Source organism: Aspergillus caelatus, assembly GCF_009193585.1.
Source record: "Aspergillus caelatus strain CBS 763.97 unplaced genomic scaffold BDV27scaffold_162, whole genome shotgun sequence".
Taxonomy (NCBI): Eukaryota; Fungi; Ascomycota; class Eurotiomycetes; order Eurotiales; family Aspergillaceae; genus Aspergillus; species Aspergillus caelatus.
This window is the reverse complement of record NW_022475425.1, coordinates 43,854-61,690: the sequence shown is the minus strand read 5'-3', so window position 1 is coordinate 61,690 and position 17,837 is coordinate 43,854. Positions and strand designations below refer to the sequence as shown.

General features: G+C 50.0%; 7 protein-coding genes across 7 annotated transcripts; 3 read left to right on the top strand and 4 right to left on the bottom strand.

Moving 5' to 3' along the window:
• Window positions 1-772: 772 nt before the first annotated feature.
• On the top strand, window positions 773-3,389 carry BDV27DRAFT_147568 (ketopantoate reductase PanE/ApbA-domain-containing protein; the record flags this gene model as incomplete). Its single annotated transcript, XM_032070768.1, has 5 exons — window positions 773-806; window positions 955-1,075; window positions 1,134-1,174; window positions 1,253-1,682; window positions 1,742-3,389. 5 exons carry the CDS (start codon window positions 773-775, stop codon window positions 3,387-3,389), a joined length of 2,274 nt encoding a protein of 757 aa, XP_031924859.1.
• Window positions 3,390-4,532: 1,143 nt separating this feature from the next.
• Window positions 4,533-5,683, top strand: BDV27DRAFT_132517 (DASH complex subunit HSK3 family protein). Its single transcript, XM_032067899.1, has 2 exons — window positions 4,533-5,005; window positions 5,116-5,683. Exon 1 carries the CDS (start codon window positions 4,658-4,660, stop codon window positions 4,970-4,972), a length of 315 nt encoding a protein of 104 aa, XP_031924858.1. The 5' UTR covers window positions 4,533-4,657; the 3' UTR covers window positions 4,973-5,005; window positions 5,116-5,683.
• Window positions 5,025-6,446, bottom strand: BDV27DRAFT_132515 (histidine phosphatase family protein). Its single transcript, XM_032067898.1, has 4 exons — window positions 6,054-6,446; window positions 5,661-5,924; window positions 5,291-5,503; window positions 5,025-5,237 (listed from the first exon to the last, which is right to left on the bottom strand). Exons 1-4 carry the CDS (start codon window positions 6,227-6,229, stop codon window positions 5,171-5,173), a joined length of 720 nt encoding a protein of 239 aa, XP_031924857.1. The 5' UTR covers window positions 6,230-6,446; the 3' UTR covers window positions 5,025-5,170.
• Window positions 6,447-6,823: 377 nt separating this feature from the next.
• On the bottom strand, window positions 6,824-8,395 carry BDV27DRAFT_147565 (pyridoxal phosphate-dependent transferase; the record flags this gene model as incomplete). The annotated part of the gene is made up of 3 exons (XM_032070767.1): window positions 6,824-7,385; window positions 7,456-7,794; window positions 7,860-8,395. The coding sequence occupies 3 exons, from the start codon at window positions 8,393-8,395 to the stop codon at window positions 6,824-6,826; spliced, it is 1,437 nt and encodes a 478-aa protein (XP_031924856.1).
• Window positions 8,396-10,268: 1,873 nt separating this feature from the next.
• On the top strand, window positions 10,269-12,176 carry trm44 (tRNA (uracil) methyltransferase; the record flags this gene model as incomplete). Its single annotated transcript, XM_032070766.1, has 1 exon — window positions 10,269-12,176. One exon carries the CDS (start codon window positions 10,269-10,271, stop codon window positions 12,174-12,176), a length of 1,908 nt encoding a protein of 635 aa, XP_031924855.1.
• Window positions 12,177-12,313: 137 nt separating this feature from the next.
• On the bottom strand, window positions 12,314-14,655 carry BDV27DRAFT_25380 (CorA family magnesium transporter). Its single transcript, XM_032076137.1, has 3 exons — window positions 14,036-14,655; window positions 13,330-13,958; window positions 12,314-13,229 (listed from the first exon to the last, which is right to left on the bottom strand). The coding sequence occupies exons 1-3, from the start codon at window positions 14,603-14,605 to the stop codon at window positions 12,671-12,673; spliced, it is 1,758 nt and encodes a 585-aa protein (XP_031924854.1). The 5' UTR covers window positions 14,606-14,655; the 3' UTR covers window positions 12,314-12,670.
• A 163-nt stretch (window positions 14,656-14,818) lies between these two features.
• BDV27DRAFT_25377 (WASP family protein) lies at window positions 14,819-17,444 on the bottom strand. Its single transcript, XM_032076136.1, has 3 exons — window positions 16,821-17,444; window positions 15,119-16,742; window positions 14,819-15,065 (listed from the first exon to the last, which is right to left on the bottom strand). Exons 1-3 carry the CDS (start codon window positions 17,028-17,030, stop codon window positions 15,034-15,036), a joined length of 1,866 nt encoding a protein of 621 aa, XP_031924853.1. The 5' UTR covers window positions 17,031-17,444; the 3' UTR covers window positions 14,819-15,033.
• Between the last annotated feature and the right edge of the window lie 393 nt (window positions 17,445-17,837).

Sequence of the window (17,837 nt, the reverse complement as noted above, 5' to 3'; positions counted from 1 at the left end):
ATCATTCATTCCTCAGATCTCTTTTTTTTATTTTTTTTATTTTTTTTTTACCTTTCATAGTAAGGAAACTGTTTTCGCTATTCTCCCCCTCTCCGTTGACAGTCATTTCGTCTCCCCTGCACTCCGTTTCCGGTTCGAGCCCTGGCGGGGGATCCACGACCGTTTAAGCCTGGTCATTGTAAAGAAAACTAAGATTGTAAAAAAAAAAGAGGAAAATACGAAAAGAGAGTAAGAAAAAAAAAAAAAAAAAAGAGATAACTTTACAGATTCTGCTCCATAGGCTTACTTTCGGGCTGCCTTTCCGCCCAAAGCTGGCACATCTGCTTTCCAGCAACTCTCTTCATCGATTTACTTACTACTATACTCCTACTATTCTCCATCCGTCATCTCTCGCGTCCTCCTCTTTTCCTTTTTCCCTTCCCTCATCCCCTTTCACTATACTGTCTTGTCTTTCTCTCCTTCTCTCCCTACGATTAATTCCTCCTTTCGTTTGGTCCCTTTCCTCAATCCCTTTACCCATTTTTAATCGTCCTTTGGTGATTCCCCTTACTTTCGTTTTCTTTGGTCCTTTTCATAATCCGTTGTTTTAATCGTCACGAAATCGCCCTGGCTTCGGTCGTGATATTGCGTTCTTTCGTCCCGTGGTAGGCAGCGTCAATCGCGCCTCCAGTCGTTGTCCTGGAGTTTCGTCTCCCTGCTATCCTCTGTCCATCGCCTTTTTTTTCAATCGTGGACTAGCGGGAGAGCTTCCTTCCATTTTTGATCGCTAATTATGGCTCCTCCGCCGCGCTTGCGCATTTTATCAGGTTCGTACTCGCACTGCCCCGGCAAGACTGTTCCAATTTACCTTTTGAAGACAAATTCCCTGTCATTCCCTAAATGGGCTTTTGTTGCAACCCAGATCACCTTTCAGAGTACCCAGAATGGGCCGTCATCTAACTAGACTCTGTTTAGTCGGCAGCAATGCTATCTCGGCCTTCCTCTCGTGGAGACTTCAGGCGACGACCTCCTGCGACGTGACACTAGTGTGGAAATCGGGCTATGAGTCGGTATCTCAATATGGAGTATCCTTCAAGTATGTCACTCTTAAATCTACGGTTTTTGGAGTAATTCGTTGATAAACGGTGATTTAGGTCGAAAGCTTTCGGTAATGAGCGCTTCAAGCCTCGTCATGGTGAGTCGGATTGTTGGTCCTTGCTACGTACGGTCTGTATTCTTTATTCAGACACTAAATGTGAGTTCTTCTATACAGTTGTCCGCACACCCGAAGATGCCGCATCTCGCGAGAACGCATTTGACTACGTCATTCTGTGTGTCAAGGCACTGCCAGATGTCTACGACCTGGCTTCAGTCATCGAATCCGTCGTCACTCCTCAACATACGTGTATCCTCGTGAACACAACGAACACATTGGGAGTAGAATCACACCTAGAGCAGCGGTTTCCTACAAACGTCGTCCTTTCGCTTGTGTCTGGGGTGGAGATTTCTCAGATTGGTGCCAGCGAGTTCGAGCATCTAAACTCATCGGAGATTTGGGTTGGTGCCACAAGCAAGCAAACCAGCATTCCTTCTACAATTCAGAATGATATGGCTGCTGCACTGGCGATGACACTGGCTTCTGGCCAAGTGGACTGCAAAGTATCAGATAATATCAGACAGGAGCAATTCGATCGTATGATAGGGTGAGTCGCGAGAGAAGTCTACTCTCCAAGACCGAGTCTGACTAACCGTGATGCTACAGCCCTATTGCTTTCTACCCCACTAGTGTAATGTTTGAAACCTCCAACCACACACAACTTCTCGAGAAGGTCGGCGTACGCCAACTTGTCTCAGACATCATTGAGGAGCTCCTCGAGCTTGCGCGTGCGAACGGCTGCTCTTTTCCGAATGACTTTGCTAAGAAGACGATTGAAACGATGACCGCCAATAGTGCACCAAGTACGATGTATCAGGACTTCCAAGCCCGCCGTCCAATGGAAATTGAGACATATCTCGGATCTCCAATCAAATTGGCGACTGAATCAGGTGTCCGTATCCCTCGGATTGAGACTCTCTACGCAGTGCTTCATCATGTCAATGCCACGAACTTGAGTAAGCCCCGGACCAACGAATCTCCTCCACCTGTGCTGGCTCAACCGCCACCTCGGATGTCTTCGGCACCGCCGAGAGGACCGATGAATGGCCCTATGCGTGGAGGCAGGGCTCCTTCTGGCATGATGCCTAGACGTGGGCCACCACCCCACCCAGGAATGTCAAGACCCCCGAGCGCACAGCCGCAAATGGCCAGGATGCCTCCTCGTGACCCTTCATTGGAAGGTCTTGAGGAGTTCAGCCACCTCGTCATGTACGATGATGCTGCCACAGCCGCAGCTGTGGCTGCAGAGAATGGCGTACCGCCTCAGAACGGCACTAACGGCTATCCGGATATGCCGCCCGGGCCTCCATCTTCCGCAGCTGAGTTGGCTTTGAGGGAACGAGAACTGGCGATCCGACAGCGTGAGTTGCAGATCAGAGAACAGGAGATGGGTATGCGTCGAGGTCCCCGGCGACCACCTCCACCCCCGAGATCGACATTTGATGAAGAGGACGAGGATGACTATTTCGATCCAATGGATACTTTGCCGATCCCATCAATCGATCCGGACCAAGTGGACATGTTGAGTATCACATCGAGACGGACGAAGAAATCAGCCCCCAGTGCCAGTCAGCTCCGTAAGAACCCAGAAATCACTTTAAATAATGGCGGCGGCGGCGGCGGCGGTAGCAGGCCCGGGTCGTCCTTTAGCCGGTACTTCGGAGGAAGGAAACGTACCAGCGATCGGATCATGCAGGAAATCCCTGGCCTTCATGATTCTCTCATGGACAATCCTATGATGGCGTACGCATCGAATCGATATGGAGCGGTCGACAGAAACCACATTCAGGCAGGGTCGCGTGCTAATTCACTGACGGCCAGTCGAATGGGTGACTACCCACCACATCCTTACCCAACCAGTAGGAGGAACAGCCAGTCTCCGGCAACTCCTCCCTACGGTCCGCCTGGCCCTCGAATGGGCCGACAAGGAACATCCCAAGATCCAAGCCTAGGCCCACCGAACGGCCCTCGCGGCGGCCAACCGTCGCCGCCCGGACAAATGCGGGCGCCAGTCCCCAGACATCCGCCTGGACAAGGTAATGCGGTAGGTCCGCAGCAAATTGAGCAACAATATGGGGTGAGCAATTCGTCTTTAGCCAAGGGCACTCCCAAGCATAGAAGTCTGACCGGAAGTGCGAGCGCCAGCGCGGAGAGTGGTGATAGTGGGGCCAGTGCGAATCTTGATTCCGAAACCTCAGCCCATAGCAGCCAAATCAGCTTGAATGCTCACCAAGCTGCGACGCCCGTTCGTTGATCGACGCAGCCCGCCGTCCTCCGGTTTCCCCCCCCTTTTCATAAAAGCTGAGCTTTAGAACCCTGTTCTATACGTACTCATCTGGTTACTTCGCGTTCCATTCTTTCCTCCCCTGGCCGGAAGACGCTGCCCGTGGGGGTCCCCTTTGGCTTTGTACAAGAATCTCTTTTTAAAAAGATGCTTGGCAAGGGGGGCAGGAGCGGACTCAAGACCTTATATTCTCGTTCAGTTCATTACATATACACCGAGGGACATACGGGACATCTTCTCGTTTTATGCTACTACTTTGGAGTGGTCGGGCGCGTGTTGCATGTGGTCATTTGCTTTCACTTTACTTTCCTTACCTTTTTTTTGAGCACTCTCTATTTTAATGAAGGCGAGCACACAGCTCGATCCGACAAGTATGATTTGACTTCTCGCAATTATACCACAAACATCCATCTCCAGTCACCCACGACTATCTCATTTCCTTTTTTTTTTTTTTTTTCGTGCATGAAAGAATGTTGTACACTACCATTAGTGGGCGCCTCATTTCGTTGTATCTCCTACACTAACATCTCCACTGTGTTGTGACATGCATGCCCTCCTTTGACACATTTCCTTTTTCCTTACTTCGTTTTCCTCTATTCCCTTTTCCTCAGCCATTCTGTCTGCTTTTATTATGGGCTCTGGTGTGGAGTATCCTAGTAGCCCCGAAATCTCTACGTTCATGGTCTGGTTTCTGGCGCACAAAAAGAGCAGGAGTCTGATTTATTCGGTTGATTGAGTGATCTGAATTGGCTGGGTTCGTGTTCTTGCAAGATATTGACGAGAGAGCCGAGCTGAAGTCTTGACACGGACGCTATCATTCGATTAGGACCATGTCATTGACAATAAACGAGACTTGAAGTTCGCATGATAACATAGACGGTGATCCTGCCATGTCATGACGAGAGTGTTTTAAATGATCCAAACGTTTGCATAACAAAAACAAAGACGACTGTCTAATGTATAGTCGATTATATGGTGTTGTATATGCACAACCGAGCATGATATAGATTAATTGTTCAGCTCATGATTGGGGGAGTTCAGTTTCCGGTCCCCCCACGTGACTGATGTGGATTTAATCCCTAAAGCGACGCCACACCGAGTGTAAACAAACTTGACCCATTTCCTTTCACATCGTTTCACTTTTCAGGTTAAACCAAGAAAAGGCACAGGCTTTGCGCACGGATATAATAAACGAGCACGTACAAGAATTCAGCGGACAAACTAAGATCTTGAGCAAAATGCCACCTTCTCACCACTATAGCCAATCCCAAAACCTCCCCCGCCATTCCATTCTTCCCCCGTCTTCGACCACCGCCGGTCCTTCATCGATGTCCGCCGCTAAGACTCGGCAGTATGCGAACCTGCAGGCTCAGTTGGAGCAGCTGAACGCCAATCTGGCGGACACACAAAACCTGCTCCGTATGACTTCTGTGCAGGCAGAGGATATGCGGTTCCTGGGCGGTTATGTTGGAGCTCTGTTTATGGGATCGGCCAAGGTGTTGGGAGAGGAGGGTGTCAAGGGTAATGCGGATAAGAAGGAAAGTGAATCGTGATTGATGAGTACTTTGGTTTAGTGGAGTGCATGAGTAAGTTTATCTTTCCTCTTTCTCTTTATTGAAAGTCATTTATATCAACCTGTCTATCTATCCGTCCGAATTACGCCTCTATTCTAATTACTGATTGATGGCTTGGATAGGTTATCCTCGAGGGGGTCATCCAATACACAGTAACACCGATAGATACCACGCCCATTAATTCTCGACCACAAAACCGCCTCCGAGGATAATCGCCGGTTCCTCGATATTATGATGTTCGTAACTGGGCCGGTTAGCGCAGCTCGTGGCACCGCAATGGGGGTTCTCTCTTCTCACCTCAATGTGCCCACACCTCCAGCTTCCAGAATCAGCGCGGTCTCGGTTAACGGCTTCCCGGTCCAGCGCATGGCAAAAGCCCGTAGGATATGACCGTGTGCGACAATCAGGACGTCTCCTTGCTCACTGTCACCGTCGAAACAAGGACTGTGGAACTTCTTCCTGATATCGGCGATTAGGGCATCGAGACGACGGACGACGTCTTCGGGGGATCTGATTGTGACATTGTCAGTTAGCGAATAATGTATATATATATATATACATACATGCAACAGCGACCAATCCTCTTCCTTCATTCCAAAACACAAGAGAAATAAAAAGGAAGGAGGAGGGGGGGTTTAAAGGAATAGAAAAGAAGAACAGAACTTACTCTCCACCAGGACAGCCATCCCTCCAGATATCCCAAGGCTCTTCCCCATTCTCCTTCCTCATCTCCCTAATTTGCTTGCTCGTCAACCCCTCATAATCCCCATAATCCCACTCCCTCACTGCCTCTGTAATCTCAACCTTGGCCTCCGTCCGAATCGGCTCCTCATCCTCACTCTTCCGGGCCTCATTCCACGGTAATCTCTCCCGACACCCAATCTCAAGTAACTCCAGCGTCCGCTGCGCTCGCGCCCGCGGCGAGACATACCTAATTTTATCAATCACATTAACTCAACCCCAATAATCAATTAACCCAACAAAACAACAAAAACAATAAAGCAAGAGAAACGGGAGAAAATGAGAAGCGAAGAAAAGGGGAAAAAAAAAAAAAGCATACACATGAACCAATTTCCTCGGCGCAATCAACCGATCATTACCAACCAGAGCTTTTCCAGTTGCTTTGACTCGTTTCTCACCGTTAGGTGTGAGGGCAAGATCCGTGAGGCCTGTGTGTCGGCCGTTGAGGGACCATTCGGTTTCGCCGTGTCGGATTATGAAGCATCTTGGGACCATTTTTTTTTTCCTTTTCTTTTCGATCTTGGGGTGAGCAGGGGATGTACTGTATGTATAGTAGTATTAAATTTAATCTAGAGTTCTGAGGTGTAGGGTAGGGGATGTTATTATGTTGGATTGGGGTTGTTGGAGGGTAGGGTAGGTAGAGGAGGTACTAGGGCTTGGTGGGGGTTATTGCGTCATGGATCGGGGTTGCTAGTAACTGGGTGGGGCGCTTTTGGGCTTGGGTGTTGTTTGGCTAAGCATTTGTATATCATTTTGTTGTGGTTTTTTTTGGGGGGGGGGGTTGTAGGGGATTGATTTGTAATTGAGGGATTTATATATGGTTTTTGTATTTATTTTTATTTTTATTTTATTATATTTCAATTTTTTTTTTATGTGGAGAAGTAGATGAGTGTGAGAATGATGTGAGTGGCTGTACTGGATGTCTCATGAGGGGAGATACATTCATTGGTGCTTGGTATAAGATTTTTCTTTTAGGGTTATTTGAATATAAATTGTAAGGTTTGGGGTTTGAGAATGTATGCATTCGTAGATTTGATGATGGTAATGGGATATGAACAATTGATTGACATATTTATCATAATAGAAAATCTATACCTGATCAATTAAGACCCCCTTCTTCACCTCAAACTCATCCACACTCTTGAGCGCCTTCTTCACCGTCCCCACAATCTGCCTCGAATCCTCAAGCCCAACGCTAATCCGAATAATATGCCTCGGCACCCCGTGCTTCGCAACCTTATCTTGATTCCAGTAATTGGCTAGTTGGACATACGGAATAGCCAACGTGAAGTTCGTCCCGAAGCTGGACCCCTTGCAGACGTTGAAGACGTTATAGAAGTGCTCTGCTGTGCGCGGATCATGGAAGACAATGCTCAGAACGTTGCCGTAGCCGCCGTCCTTGCGCATCACGCTCTTGTACAAGGCTGACGTTGGCGCGATGGACGGGTGGTTTACTTCGGCGATGGCGGGGTGGGCTTTGAAGAGCTCGACGAATGGAAGCGTGTTCTGGTTGCAGTGCTTCACGCGCCAGACAATGTTCTTGCTGTTTTGTTTGAGTGTGTCCAAGTCAAGTGGGAAATAGGTGTCTTGGTTCTTGGATAAGGCGGCGTGGATATGGTCGTGGTGCCGGGAGGTGGGGTTTATTACAAGACTGCGGTAGATGGTTAATTAGGGGGTTGAGGTAAATGGTTTAATGGTCTAGGTATATGAGCTGGACTTACCCTCCACCGGTGACGTTTGATGCTCCGCTGAATGTCTTCGTAAGACTGGACATCATGGCGTCTACATAAGGAAGGGCATCGATGTTGACATAGCCGGCAACGGTGTCGTCACAGGCGACAACGAAGCCGTATTGATCTGCCAGTGCGCGAATGCGACGGAGATTGGGTGATGCCAATGTGATGTTGCTGGGCAGTTCACAGAACAATGCTCGGATCTGTTGGCCTGATTGCAGGAGGGCCTCCAAGCGATCCAACTCTTCCTCTGTGCCGTATTTGTAGGAGAGACACTCTGCCCATGTACCGCGTCGGACGACGTCGACTGTTTCTGGGTATAACCATCTATGAAGTGTCTCGTTAAAATTGCTTGGGATGGCATCGCGTCAAAGTCCATGAGAGACACTTACCCGTACATAGCAACCTTGTATTTTGGTGAAGCTAGAGCATCCGAAAGCGTGTATATAGCGTTCATTCCGGTAGGATACAGGAACACATCGTCTGGGCTCACAGTTGGCTGTCCCGGCTGCTCAGACGTGGCAATGCTGGCAAGGAATGATTTCACCTCGTGCGAGTTTCCAGCTGCGGCTCGCATCCATGTAAGATATACCGGGGTCTCGCTCCGACATCTCTTCCGCGAAGCTGGGGTTCGGTATGCCGGAGTCGCAGAGTCAGAGTCAAGATAGTCGAACTCTTCCAGACAGAACTCTGCATGACGTGTTGATAATCCTGAGCCGGTATCCCGCCAGAATGCCATGGCCGCCTTCAACAGATCAGATGGGTATAAGACTGCAGTGAAGTTGGCCCAGTGGGCACTGGTGTCTCCCAGATTTGACTCCAGAGGCATGACAAATCGAACTACTTCGATTGTAAACGGATTCTCGGGGGGTAATGTCTTGAGTATTGTGGCGCATTGGTGTCCAGCAGCACCAGACGAGAATACCATGCAGGAGATTGTGGTATCATTGATCTGGAGTCGGCGGAGAACTGTATCAGAGAGGTCGCGAATGGGCCTGTTAAGATAGAATCTTGATTCCTTAGATGAGAACGCTCCTATCAGAGTGAGAACATGGAACTTACCGTGGATAGCTCCATTCAAGTTGGTCCAAGAGCCATTTCTCTTTTCGAGACAATCCAAGCACTGAGTCCCATGTTGGTAGAGATACGCTAACGGCCTGGTTAGGGTCAGTATCTGCTTTATCAAAATGAGTTAAGGGATAACTTGCATGCGGCTCCCCGAAGGGATATATGTTGCCTTTACCAGGAGGAAATGCCTGTGGTGCCTGGGGAGGCATCCAAGGCTCAAGGATCGGGCCATTTTCTCCCATGGTTAAATGTCTTCGGCTTCTTGTTGGTGGTGGCAGAGATTCAAGGTCAACACAGCAAGCCCGGCATCAGCTGTAGGCTCAATTGCAGTGAGAAAGTGGATGAACGACAGCACCCAGGATAGGCCTCCCTCTACCTAAGTACATTCTACCTTACCGCCGGGTGTAAACTCCCACAGCACATACCTCATCCCAGCCATTGAGTCAACGAGAAACTGCAAGCTGCAGCCAATAATGGTTGATCCAATCGCAGGAAGCACCCCTCATCAAGAAAGTCAATCCCGTAGTAAACAGATCTACTACGGTACCCTGGAAGTCTTGACTCTGGCGGTAAGACACTGTTCGCACATCCTAGCTGGGCGGAAACTAGTATCCTCTTTCAAATCCCAGAAACAACCAATTCCCAGACTGCCGAAGGTGCTAAGAGCATATAATCTGCATGATGCAACATGTCATTCACCAATGGCGGGTGAGATCTGGACCATTCCTTGAGCCGTGGCCGTTCTAAACGAGCGCGCGCTTGGTTGCTGGGATCATCGATTGTGGGGCTTTGCATGCAGCGCACTCTCATGCAGATCGGAAGGAGGACGTCTCCCTTCCAGCACTATCCGTAATATTCTAGCGAGGTTCAATGTGCCAGAGATCTGGTCGCTCAGGACGCTATCATATCCAAGGAATGCTAGGGTCACCATAAGCATCAGGACATTAACAATTGACGACACTGAACGCGCCCTCCTCCACCAAGCTTGAAGATGACAGCTGAACAGCAAAGCGAATTCATGCAGGAGGTATAATCATTAGGTAAGTGCATTTGACATGCACCAATCAATGCGGGCCTGCTCTGGGGTGGGAAGGTCCGAAATGCCATGATTCTTGAGTTAGCATGCAATGCATCTATCTCGTCATGTCATAGGAGCTTACTGGAATTGGCCAGTGAGTGATCGCGAGAATCAATGCAGGTAAGATATACATCGGATAGCCTTTGGTTGCTAACTTAAGTTTATCATCTATCAAATAATGCTTTTAGAGAGAGTAGATCCGATCGCATGGATGGGGAAATGATTTGATGATATTGTTCACAACTATACCAATTTACACCTCGGTGGCACACCGCTTTTCTACAGCTTATTTCACGCTCATTTTCCTAGTCACACCAGTATCCTTCAGCCCAGCATGGTTGTTGGACATGAGGTGCTGCCACCATATCTGTCTTATTTAATCCACTTGGTTACTTACATCATCGTCATGACTAATCCGACCACTAAGCGAAGGTGAGATGCCTGTAGCCAATGATGTCCCGAGGAAGTCTATAATGATAAGATATTCTGTAAGGAACGTTGATCCAAAAAGTAAGACTATAACCACCTACGCTTGTGGTATACTAACCATTACTCAGGTTACATTCAAACGAGTGCTCCATGAGGCGGAAACCAACAAGTCGCCGCCTCTAGTCTTCCAAAAGTCCATTGGTTCTACCACAAAAATCAGCACACAATGAAAAATCATAGAAATAAAAACGTCAGAGATGTGACAAAGCTCTCTGGAAAACCCTTACCAGAGACACTTGAGCCATCGTCTATTCTGCATAACACACCCACTGAAGAATGGGTGACATCCAAAGATTTGTTAGAGGACGGACTCCCGTTTATGCCAGAGGTTATGAAAGATCTGACCATATTTCTCCTGGGGAACATCAATATAAACTCCACACAGCTGTTCCGGGCAGATATTCTTTACGACAGCCAGGGCGTCTTGAGTACGCCGCAGCAGAAGGAACTGTCATTTGCGCAGACGTCGAACATCGGCGTGGAAGCTACCGCGGACGCTGAAGACCGTGTAGAGCCCATCACGGCGAAAGAAGTCGCCGGGTTCAACTTGACCAGAACAGTGGTCAGGAGACTGATCCCCAGAAACCCGAAGCTCGATCGACCGCTAGAGCAAACCTGTCACTTCTATGAAACGGATATAACTCCCGGTAGCGAGAGTGCTACTCAACAATCTCGGCTAAGGCGCTTCCTGGCCGTTTATACGCCGCATGTAGCGTCGAAGGAGGAGATTCCTTTCTATCATCCCCTGCTTCGTTCTTTGGCCTACTTGTATGACTTCACCGATGACGCTACAGAGACTGCAGAAGCTAGATCGGGCTCCGGAACACTATCTCTGCACTTCTTGCCGTACCCAGAAGAAGCAATTCCAACCCGCCTAGAGCGGACCCTGCATTCCCTACTGAATACTCAGATTCGACTCGCCCGCAACCCACAGCCCTCCGAAGCCACCGAAGGGGGCAGCCATAACCCCAGCAAAGACAACGTAATCCCACAACACCTAGTCCAAAACACATACTCCCGCCTCAAATTCAAGTACGGAAAAGACCTCTGTAGAGACTGGGTCGAAGACACCGAACCAACAAAGCACGTCTTCGAAGACCTAGCAATAACAGCCTTTCTGATCGAGTTATGGCGAAGCATGTACGGAGCTGTTCCGGGCGAAGAGCGGAACGAAGACGAGCCCGAAAAGTACGACCCGAACTTCCCAGGCTTTGTGGACGTTGCGTGCGGGAACGGCGTGCTCGTGTACGTCCTCCTCATGGAAGGCTACCGGGGCTGGGGCTTTGACGCCCGTCGTCGGAAGACATGGAAGATCCTCCCCGAGTTCGTGCAGGCACGACTCAAGGAGGAAATCTATATCCCGAAACCCTTTGCCCACGCGATGGTGGGGGCGGGTGGAGTGCCTGATTTGGGCGTCGAGACGCATTCGGGCTTGTTTGAGAAGGATACCTTCATTATTTCGAATCATGCGGATGAGTTGACGGTCTGGACGCCCCTTATGGCTACCCTTGCGTGTCCGGAGTCGCCTTTGCCGTTTATTGCAATCCCTTGTTGCTCGCATGCGCTGTCGGGGGCGAGGTATCGATATCCTCCGCCCAGAGTGTCGAAGTCTGATCCTGATAAGAATGACTCGTCACAACATGAAGGCGTTGATTCTGAACAACCGGCAATGGGAGATTTGAAAGCTCTCCGCAAGACGAAACAAGAGGCCCAAACAGACGTAGGCTTCAACAAATCCATGTACGGCTCCCTTACCATGAAGGCAATAACCATCGCCGAGGAAATAGGATACGATGTCGAGAAGACGCTCCTTCGGATCCCTAGTACCCGCAACATGGGTGTAATAGGCGGCCGCAAACGAGTAACGAAGGAATGGCGTACACGGAACCAACAACGGTCTACTTTTGACTGCAACGGTGACGCAGTCATTGAGTCAGCTCTTGACAAAGCGATGGCAGCAGTTCAACGGGAATGCTCACGGGATGGAGGCGTGTCAGGCGCGGCTAGGATCTGGGTTGAGCGAGCCAAGGGCATCCATAAAGGACAGGGAGCGGGCAACCAGCGAGGACATTAACTTAGTTTCTATATGATACTCGGGGCATATCACACTTGACCAATTTCTTTGTCCTTTCTTCCGCTGCTTTTATCAGAGTCGGCGCTGCTTTGACTGATGACGGTAGGTCTGTGATCGTGTGTTAGGGATAACTTGGGGTATATAGTTTGTAGATTGAGTGATGTTAATGTACATAGAGGTGAGCTTTCCCCAACGATCTAAATCTATGAACACAATACGGAAAACTTGATCCGAGAATTCCCGAGAATGGTAAAAAACGTCTATCAGTGAGAGAAGAGGTACTCTAGACACATTAACACATTAAACCCTTGAAAGTTACTTGTGTCCAGGCAATATCAAACGAAAAGCAAGAATGCCACCCACCCAACACCCAACCATGCGATAGATACGTCAGTTATGTGAAAAATCATGGCAAATCACCAGCATCGAATGACCGCGGCTGATCCGAGGGATACAACGAACTGGCATTGAAGATTGATAATGGTAAATATGCTCTACGCAGAGTCACCACCGATGTTAGTAGCAGCCTCATGGGTTGCGGCATCACCGGACTGCTTTGGTTGCGACTTGGTCGCATTCCTCAAAGCTGCTGCTCGCTGCGCAGTAGGTTCGGTGGCAGCAGATTTGGCAGCGGCGGCCGCAGCGCTGTCTTTTAACCGTCTGATTCTCTCGGCGCGACCTTCGCCTGGAAGACTACCCCAGACCGGCTCAATGGAGTCCGCTCGCCAGTTGGACCGGTGTGCCGTGAGTGCGCTGTTTCGAGTGGGAAGGGAAACCATTGGTGAACCACCTACGCCGGCCTCACCCCACATCCGGACACGCTGAAGCTTGCGCAGCTTCGCTAGCCCATATACGCAGACGACTGCGGTTATCGCAAAGCATATAACGGAGACTCCTCCGAATCCGAAGTCGGACTCTTCAATGAAGTTCTTAAGATTCATACCATAAAGGGCAGAGAATAAAGTTCCTGTTGCAAGTCCCAGCGTACCAATGCTGAACTTCAGATCGAGCAGCATGAGAGAGTTGCGATTGGCGTCGAGGATAGCTTTCACACTAAGCGAAAATCAGCGAGTCTGCGCATAGGCATATCTAGGTTAAGAAGAAAACTAAAAAAAAAAATAAAAAAAATAAAAAAAAAAGAGCGGCAACTTACACTTCTTCCGTATTACGAATACCGGTCACTAAGTTACCACTGGCCTGAACAATTTCGTCACAGACCTTGTGGTACGACTCCAGAAGCATTTCAACTTCTTGATGGTCGTGCTCCTGTCTTTGAACGCCCTCTGCACGCTCAGTCAAATACATCGCCGCCAAGTCATCATCGGCTTCCAGCAAATCATCGATTGCATCCCGCACCAGTCGAGCTTTCTGCTCAAAACTACCCAATTTCTTCGAGTAGATCAACAGGTGCCTAAGCTTATCCCTATCGATGTCCTCTTCCAAGGCCCGAAGGACGCGCACCACGGGCTCTCGAACACCATTAAACTCCTCTTCAAGACCGGTTGTGACGCTGATCAACACAGCTTCGAGAGCGCGGAACTCATAAGGAAGAGCTTGGGCACCCTGCGATTGCTTCTGACGTAGCTTTCCTTCCAGATCATATACAAACAGCGACTGCATATATGAATCGGTGGATCCGTAGGCATCAAAGACCAAAACCCGATCGGCCTTGATCAGCACGCGAAGATGTAGAAGGTTGATAAGGATAGCACTCGGTCGTACAAGAATGTGGGGCAAGGTCGAAGAGTCAATTTTGCGAAGGTCTCGAGGGAGGAGGCCATACTTTTTTTAAGTCCCATTTAGCTTTCATGTTGTCCAAAGTAAAGTCGCAACCGTTTAGAAGAGGGGCAGTTACCAACCTTTGCGATGAGCTCACTTTTCCTAAACTCTCCATTTACAAGTGTAACATTGCCGTTGTTATCGAACTCAGTGCATCGCAATCGCAGCTCGTTGGAAGCCTTTGCCGCTAATCCACGTCCGAAATTCAGGCCTTCTGCTCCCTCGTCGACCAAGGCAGGACCGCCGGCGCGGTTCAATTTGGCTTCCGCGGCCGCTTTGCTACGTCGTAGGTCAAATAGCCTGCGAAGTAATGGGCGACTCTTCGTGTGTGTAGCCCGAGAAAACACGGTGATTGGGGACGGAGATTGATCCAGCGAAGCTCGATATCGCGACGAACCACGGCTTCTAGAAATGGTTGAAACGGGAAGGATGTTTGCCTCTAACGTGGCGCGACATCGTAGCGGCGTAATATATGCCCAGCTAGATGTATTTCTCAATGCGAGCATACGGGATGGCTGGTTATGAACTTGCGGCTTGCGGGAGGTTCTGCATGCCGATGTGAAGACATGGGTATTCTCTGACTGGGAGCGCAGGTATCGGAGTAGCGACGCTGAGGGAACTGCCGGTTTCAAAGGTGGCGGGGATAGCATTTCGGACTTGTCTAGATCAACAAGCCACCATCGAAGTGCTACCGTCTCTTTCTCCCTCTTCAATCCGCAGTATTGCTCGGCCCTCTTTTTTTCCTACATGGAGTTGCGCCGCGCGGACCATCTCGGGTCAATAATGTTCCGCAACTATATCTCCAACTACAACAAACATTTATTCTACTTCTACTTCTACTTCTTCGGTAGGGAGTTAGATGCTTGCTCGTCGGATCCCAGACTATTGTAAGACATTACTTTTGTTACATGAAGGAGCCTTTTCAGGGGGGTGGGAAATCCAACCGACACCTGCTCAGTTGAAGAATAATGCTGAATATTGAAACGAAGAACGCTGCAATATGTAGGTATCAAGCGAAACTAGACCGGTCTAACCCACAGCAACACATGAAGCAAAAATTGAGAAGTGGCCACCGAGTTTACCAATCATCGTCGTCTTCCTTTTCGTCATCTGTACGCTAGATTAGGACGCGTCACCTATCAATAGGCAAATAATGAACTTACCACTACCGCTAACTTTCTGCTTTCTCTTGTCCAGAGCGGCTTTAAGAGCGCCTGCCATACCACCCTGGGCAGCACCACCCCCTGCTGAAGCTGCGGATGATTCGTTGGCAGACCCAGGAACCATCGCCGCACTGCGATCCTTTTTGTCGGTGTCTTGGACTTTCCGCAAGCCTCCGCCACCCTTGCCTCCGGATGCCCTAATGGCAGCCATAAGGTCGTCTCTTCCACCAGAGGGTGTGGGCAAAGGTGGAGCTGCTCCACCACGGCCGGGTGGAGGCGGAGGCGGAGGGATGCTCGAAGATGGGGGTGGCGGTGGAGGAGCTGGAGGGCCTCTGCTTGATGGAGGGGGAGGGGGAGGGGGTACAGAAGGACTTGGGCTTGATGAAGGCGGTGGTGGTGGTGGTGGAGGGGGCACCGCACTGGACGCAGGTGGAGGGGGCGTAGGCCGGGAAGCAGCTGGTACAGGCGGAGGAGGAGGCGGTTGGCTGGCCGGACTTCTCGGGGGTGGTGGTGGTGGAGGTGCTGGCGTTGAGGCCGGTGCATGAGGCACTTTCGGAGGAAGCTGCGGCGGTACTGCAGGGCTTGACGTGCGGGGAGGTGGCCGTGGTGGTGGCCCTGGAGGCGCCGTGTTACGGCTTGGTGGTGCTGGAGGAGCGGACACCTTTCGCTCCCCTCCGAAAGGTGGAGGCACCCCAAACCGCGGTTGACTGTCATCCATGGGAGTCTTTGGAGGTCGTGGTGGGGGAGGAGGCCCAGGGGTCGTGCCCGATGACGCTCGCTGTCGGCCGGGAAGAGGGGGCCCATTCGTGTGCGCAAATTTGCCAGCATCTGCAATTGGAGGCGGCGCTCGGAATCTGGGCCGGGGCGGAGATGGTTCGCGAGTGGATGCAGGCGACTCTTCCTCTGCCTCAGCACGAGTTCTTCGTGACGGTGGAGGTGGTGGCGGAGCGCCTCGTCGACTACCCGTACTATTACCTGTATGTTGCGGGCTTATAGAGGTTGACTTAGGAGCAGGAGGCGCCGATGGAGGAGGCGGAGGGGGAGCTTTGCCCCTTTTGTCCTCAGCTGGAGACGGAGTAGAATCGACCCCGTTGCTTTGTTTCTGCTCTATATATGCCTTGATAAAGTCCGAATTCTCTGCGATCTGGTCTTCCGTAATTCCCATCTGCAAGAGTTCGTCCAGAAGACCTTTCCAGGACGGATCACTGGTGTCGAAGGGCAAGGGCTTGCGTGGGGGACTGCTCGGTGGGGGAGGTGCGACTTGAATGGAAGGCGCAGAAGGAGGTTCTGTATGTGCTACTGGTGGAGGCGCATTTGACCCCGATGTTGACCGATGGCCTAGCAGGCTCCCGAAAATCGACCGTCCTACGCCATGTTTACCATTTGCTATGGGAGCGGGGCCTTGACCACGAGTGGATGCAAAAGGTGTCTGCCGAGTTTCTTTGCTCGCATTTTTCTCCCGCTCTTGCATTTTCTTGATGAACGTTTTAGCTTCCTTCTCATCAGCAAAGGATAAACCAGCGGCACACTCTTCCAACTCAAACGTGTGAAAGAATGTTCGGTCCTGGTTATAGGGGAAATTATCGTAGATCTCCTGGTCCCAGATAACACCTCGTCCAGCGGGCTATGGCTCGGAATAACCGGAATCATTAGCAGTCTGGGAAAAGGTCAAGGGGCCATCGAGACAAGAATGGTTACTCACCGATACATCCACCAGCTTCAACCAAAAGGTCCGCCCGACTAAATCATTCGCCAGGACGACGGCACCCTGTAGACCTGTGTATGTCCATTTTTGAGGATCCGGGTAGGCCACATATAGTCGCGCAACAGCTACAGCATGAATCTTGTTCGCCGGTTTGGGGACAGTCCTCTTGACGGTTTCTTTGTCGGCGTCACTGAGGATAGATGGCATGACGGACCACGAAGAGCTAGTTCAAGAATACCGGGAACGGAATTAGAGGGTATGCAGCGCCGTTAATGTTTCTTAAGGAACTTCTCGATAACGCATTGCAGGAGTCGGTGAAGTTGCCCCAGGCAGAAGTGTAAAAGTGCACTCGACTTTCAGGCACGGATAATCGCTGATGCGGCCAAGAACAAACTCCGGCTAGAGAGGAGGGGCAATTTCTCCGGGTGTTCGATCAAGTCTTGAAAGATTGATCGTGGGTGAGTTCAAGAGGAGGAACGGGGGCCGTGGGCGAGTAATGTGTATGCTTATGGGTAGTTGAATTGTTGGTTGTTGGGAGAAATCAGCCTTGAGGGGAAGTCAGAAGAGGTCAAGTAGCAGAAAGAGGGAGAGAGGCACACTACCACTAATGCTACCGCTAAGTTTCTACTACAGTGCCACTAACTCCATTTCCAGTCCCACTTAAGGCCCGAGTGGGGAACTTGGAGAGAATGTAGGGCATTACTCCTCAAACACGAGGTATGTACGGAGTATTCTTATTTCATTTTCTTGGACTACAATTCTGCTCATCTCTACAGACTAGATGGTGCCGAGGAGAAGAGTTGAGGTTGTATGTACCTATTGCGTTTCGTAATCAGTTTAATCGCAAATCCTTCTTTTCAGTATTTACTCGTTTATAACCATGACCACAAATTATTCCCGGACCTGTCATATTGAGAGTAGATCAATTCTGGAACAGTCCGTATGTCACTGTCGTTTCGTTAATTAAATTCAATGTCAGGTGGTTGATTTCCAGTCGACGTCATCCCGTTTCCT

Coding starts and splice junctions, on each gene's coding strand:
- BDV27DRAFT_132517 (XM_032067899.1), top strand. CDS start 4,658: ATGCCACCTTCTCACCACTATAGCCAATCCCAAAACCTCCCCCGCCAT.
- BDV27DRAFT_132515 (XM_032067898.1), bottom strand. CDS start 6,229: ATGGTCCCAAGATGCTTCATAATCCGACACGGCGAAACCGAATGGTCC. Junction 5,925..6,053: donor CCGAGGAAATTGGTTCATGT/GTATGCTTTTTT, acceptor TGATAAAATTAG/GTATGTCTCGCCGCGGGCGC. Junction 5,504..5,660: donor GATGGCTGTCCTGGTGGAGA/GTAAGTTCTGTT, acceptor TGTCACAATCAG/ATCCCCCGAAGACGTCGTCC.
- BDV27DRAFT_25380 (XM_032076137.1), bottom strand. CDS start 14,605: ATGCTATCCCCGCCACCTTTGAAACCGGCAGTTCCCTCAGCGTCGCTA. Junction 13,959..14,035: donor AAAGTGAGCTCATCGCAAAG/GTTGGTAACTGC, acceptor ACTTAAAAAAAG/TATGGCCTCCTCCCTCGAGA. Junction 13,230..13,329: donor ATTCGTAATACGGAAGAAGT/GTAAGTTGCCGC, acceptor ATTTTCGCTTAG/TGTGAAAGCTATCCTCGACG.
- BDV27DRAFT_25377 (XM_032076136.1), bottom strand. CDS start 17,030: ATGCCATCTATCCTCAGTGACGCCGACAAAGAAACCGTCAAGAGGACT. Junction 16,743..16,820: donor TGAAGCTGGTGGATGTATCG/GTGAGTAACCAT, acceptor TCCGAGCCATAG/CCCGCTGGACGAGGTGTTAT. Junction 15,066..15,118: donor GCAGAAAGTTAGCGGTAGTG/GTAAGTTCATTA, acceptor TCTAGCGTACAG/ATGACGAAAAGGAAGACGAC.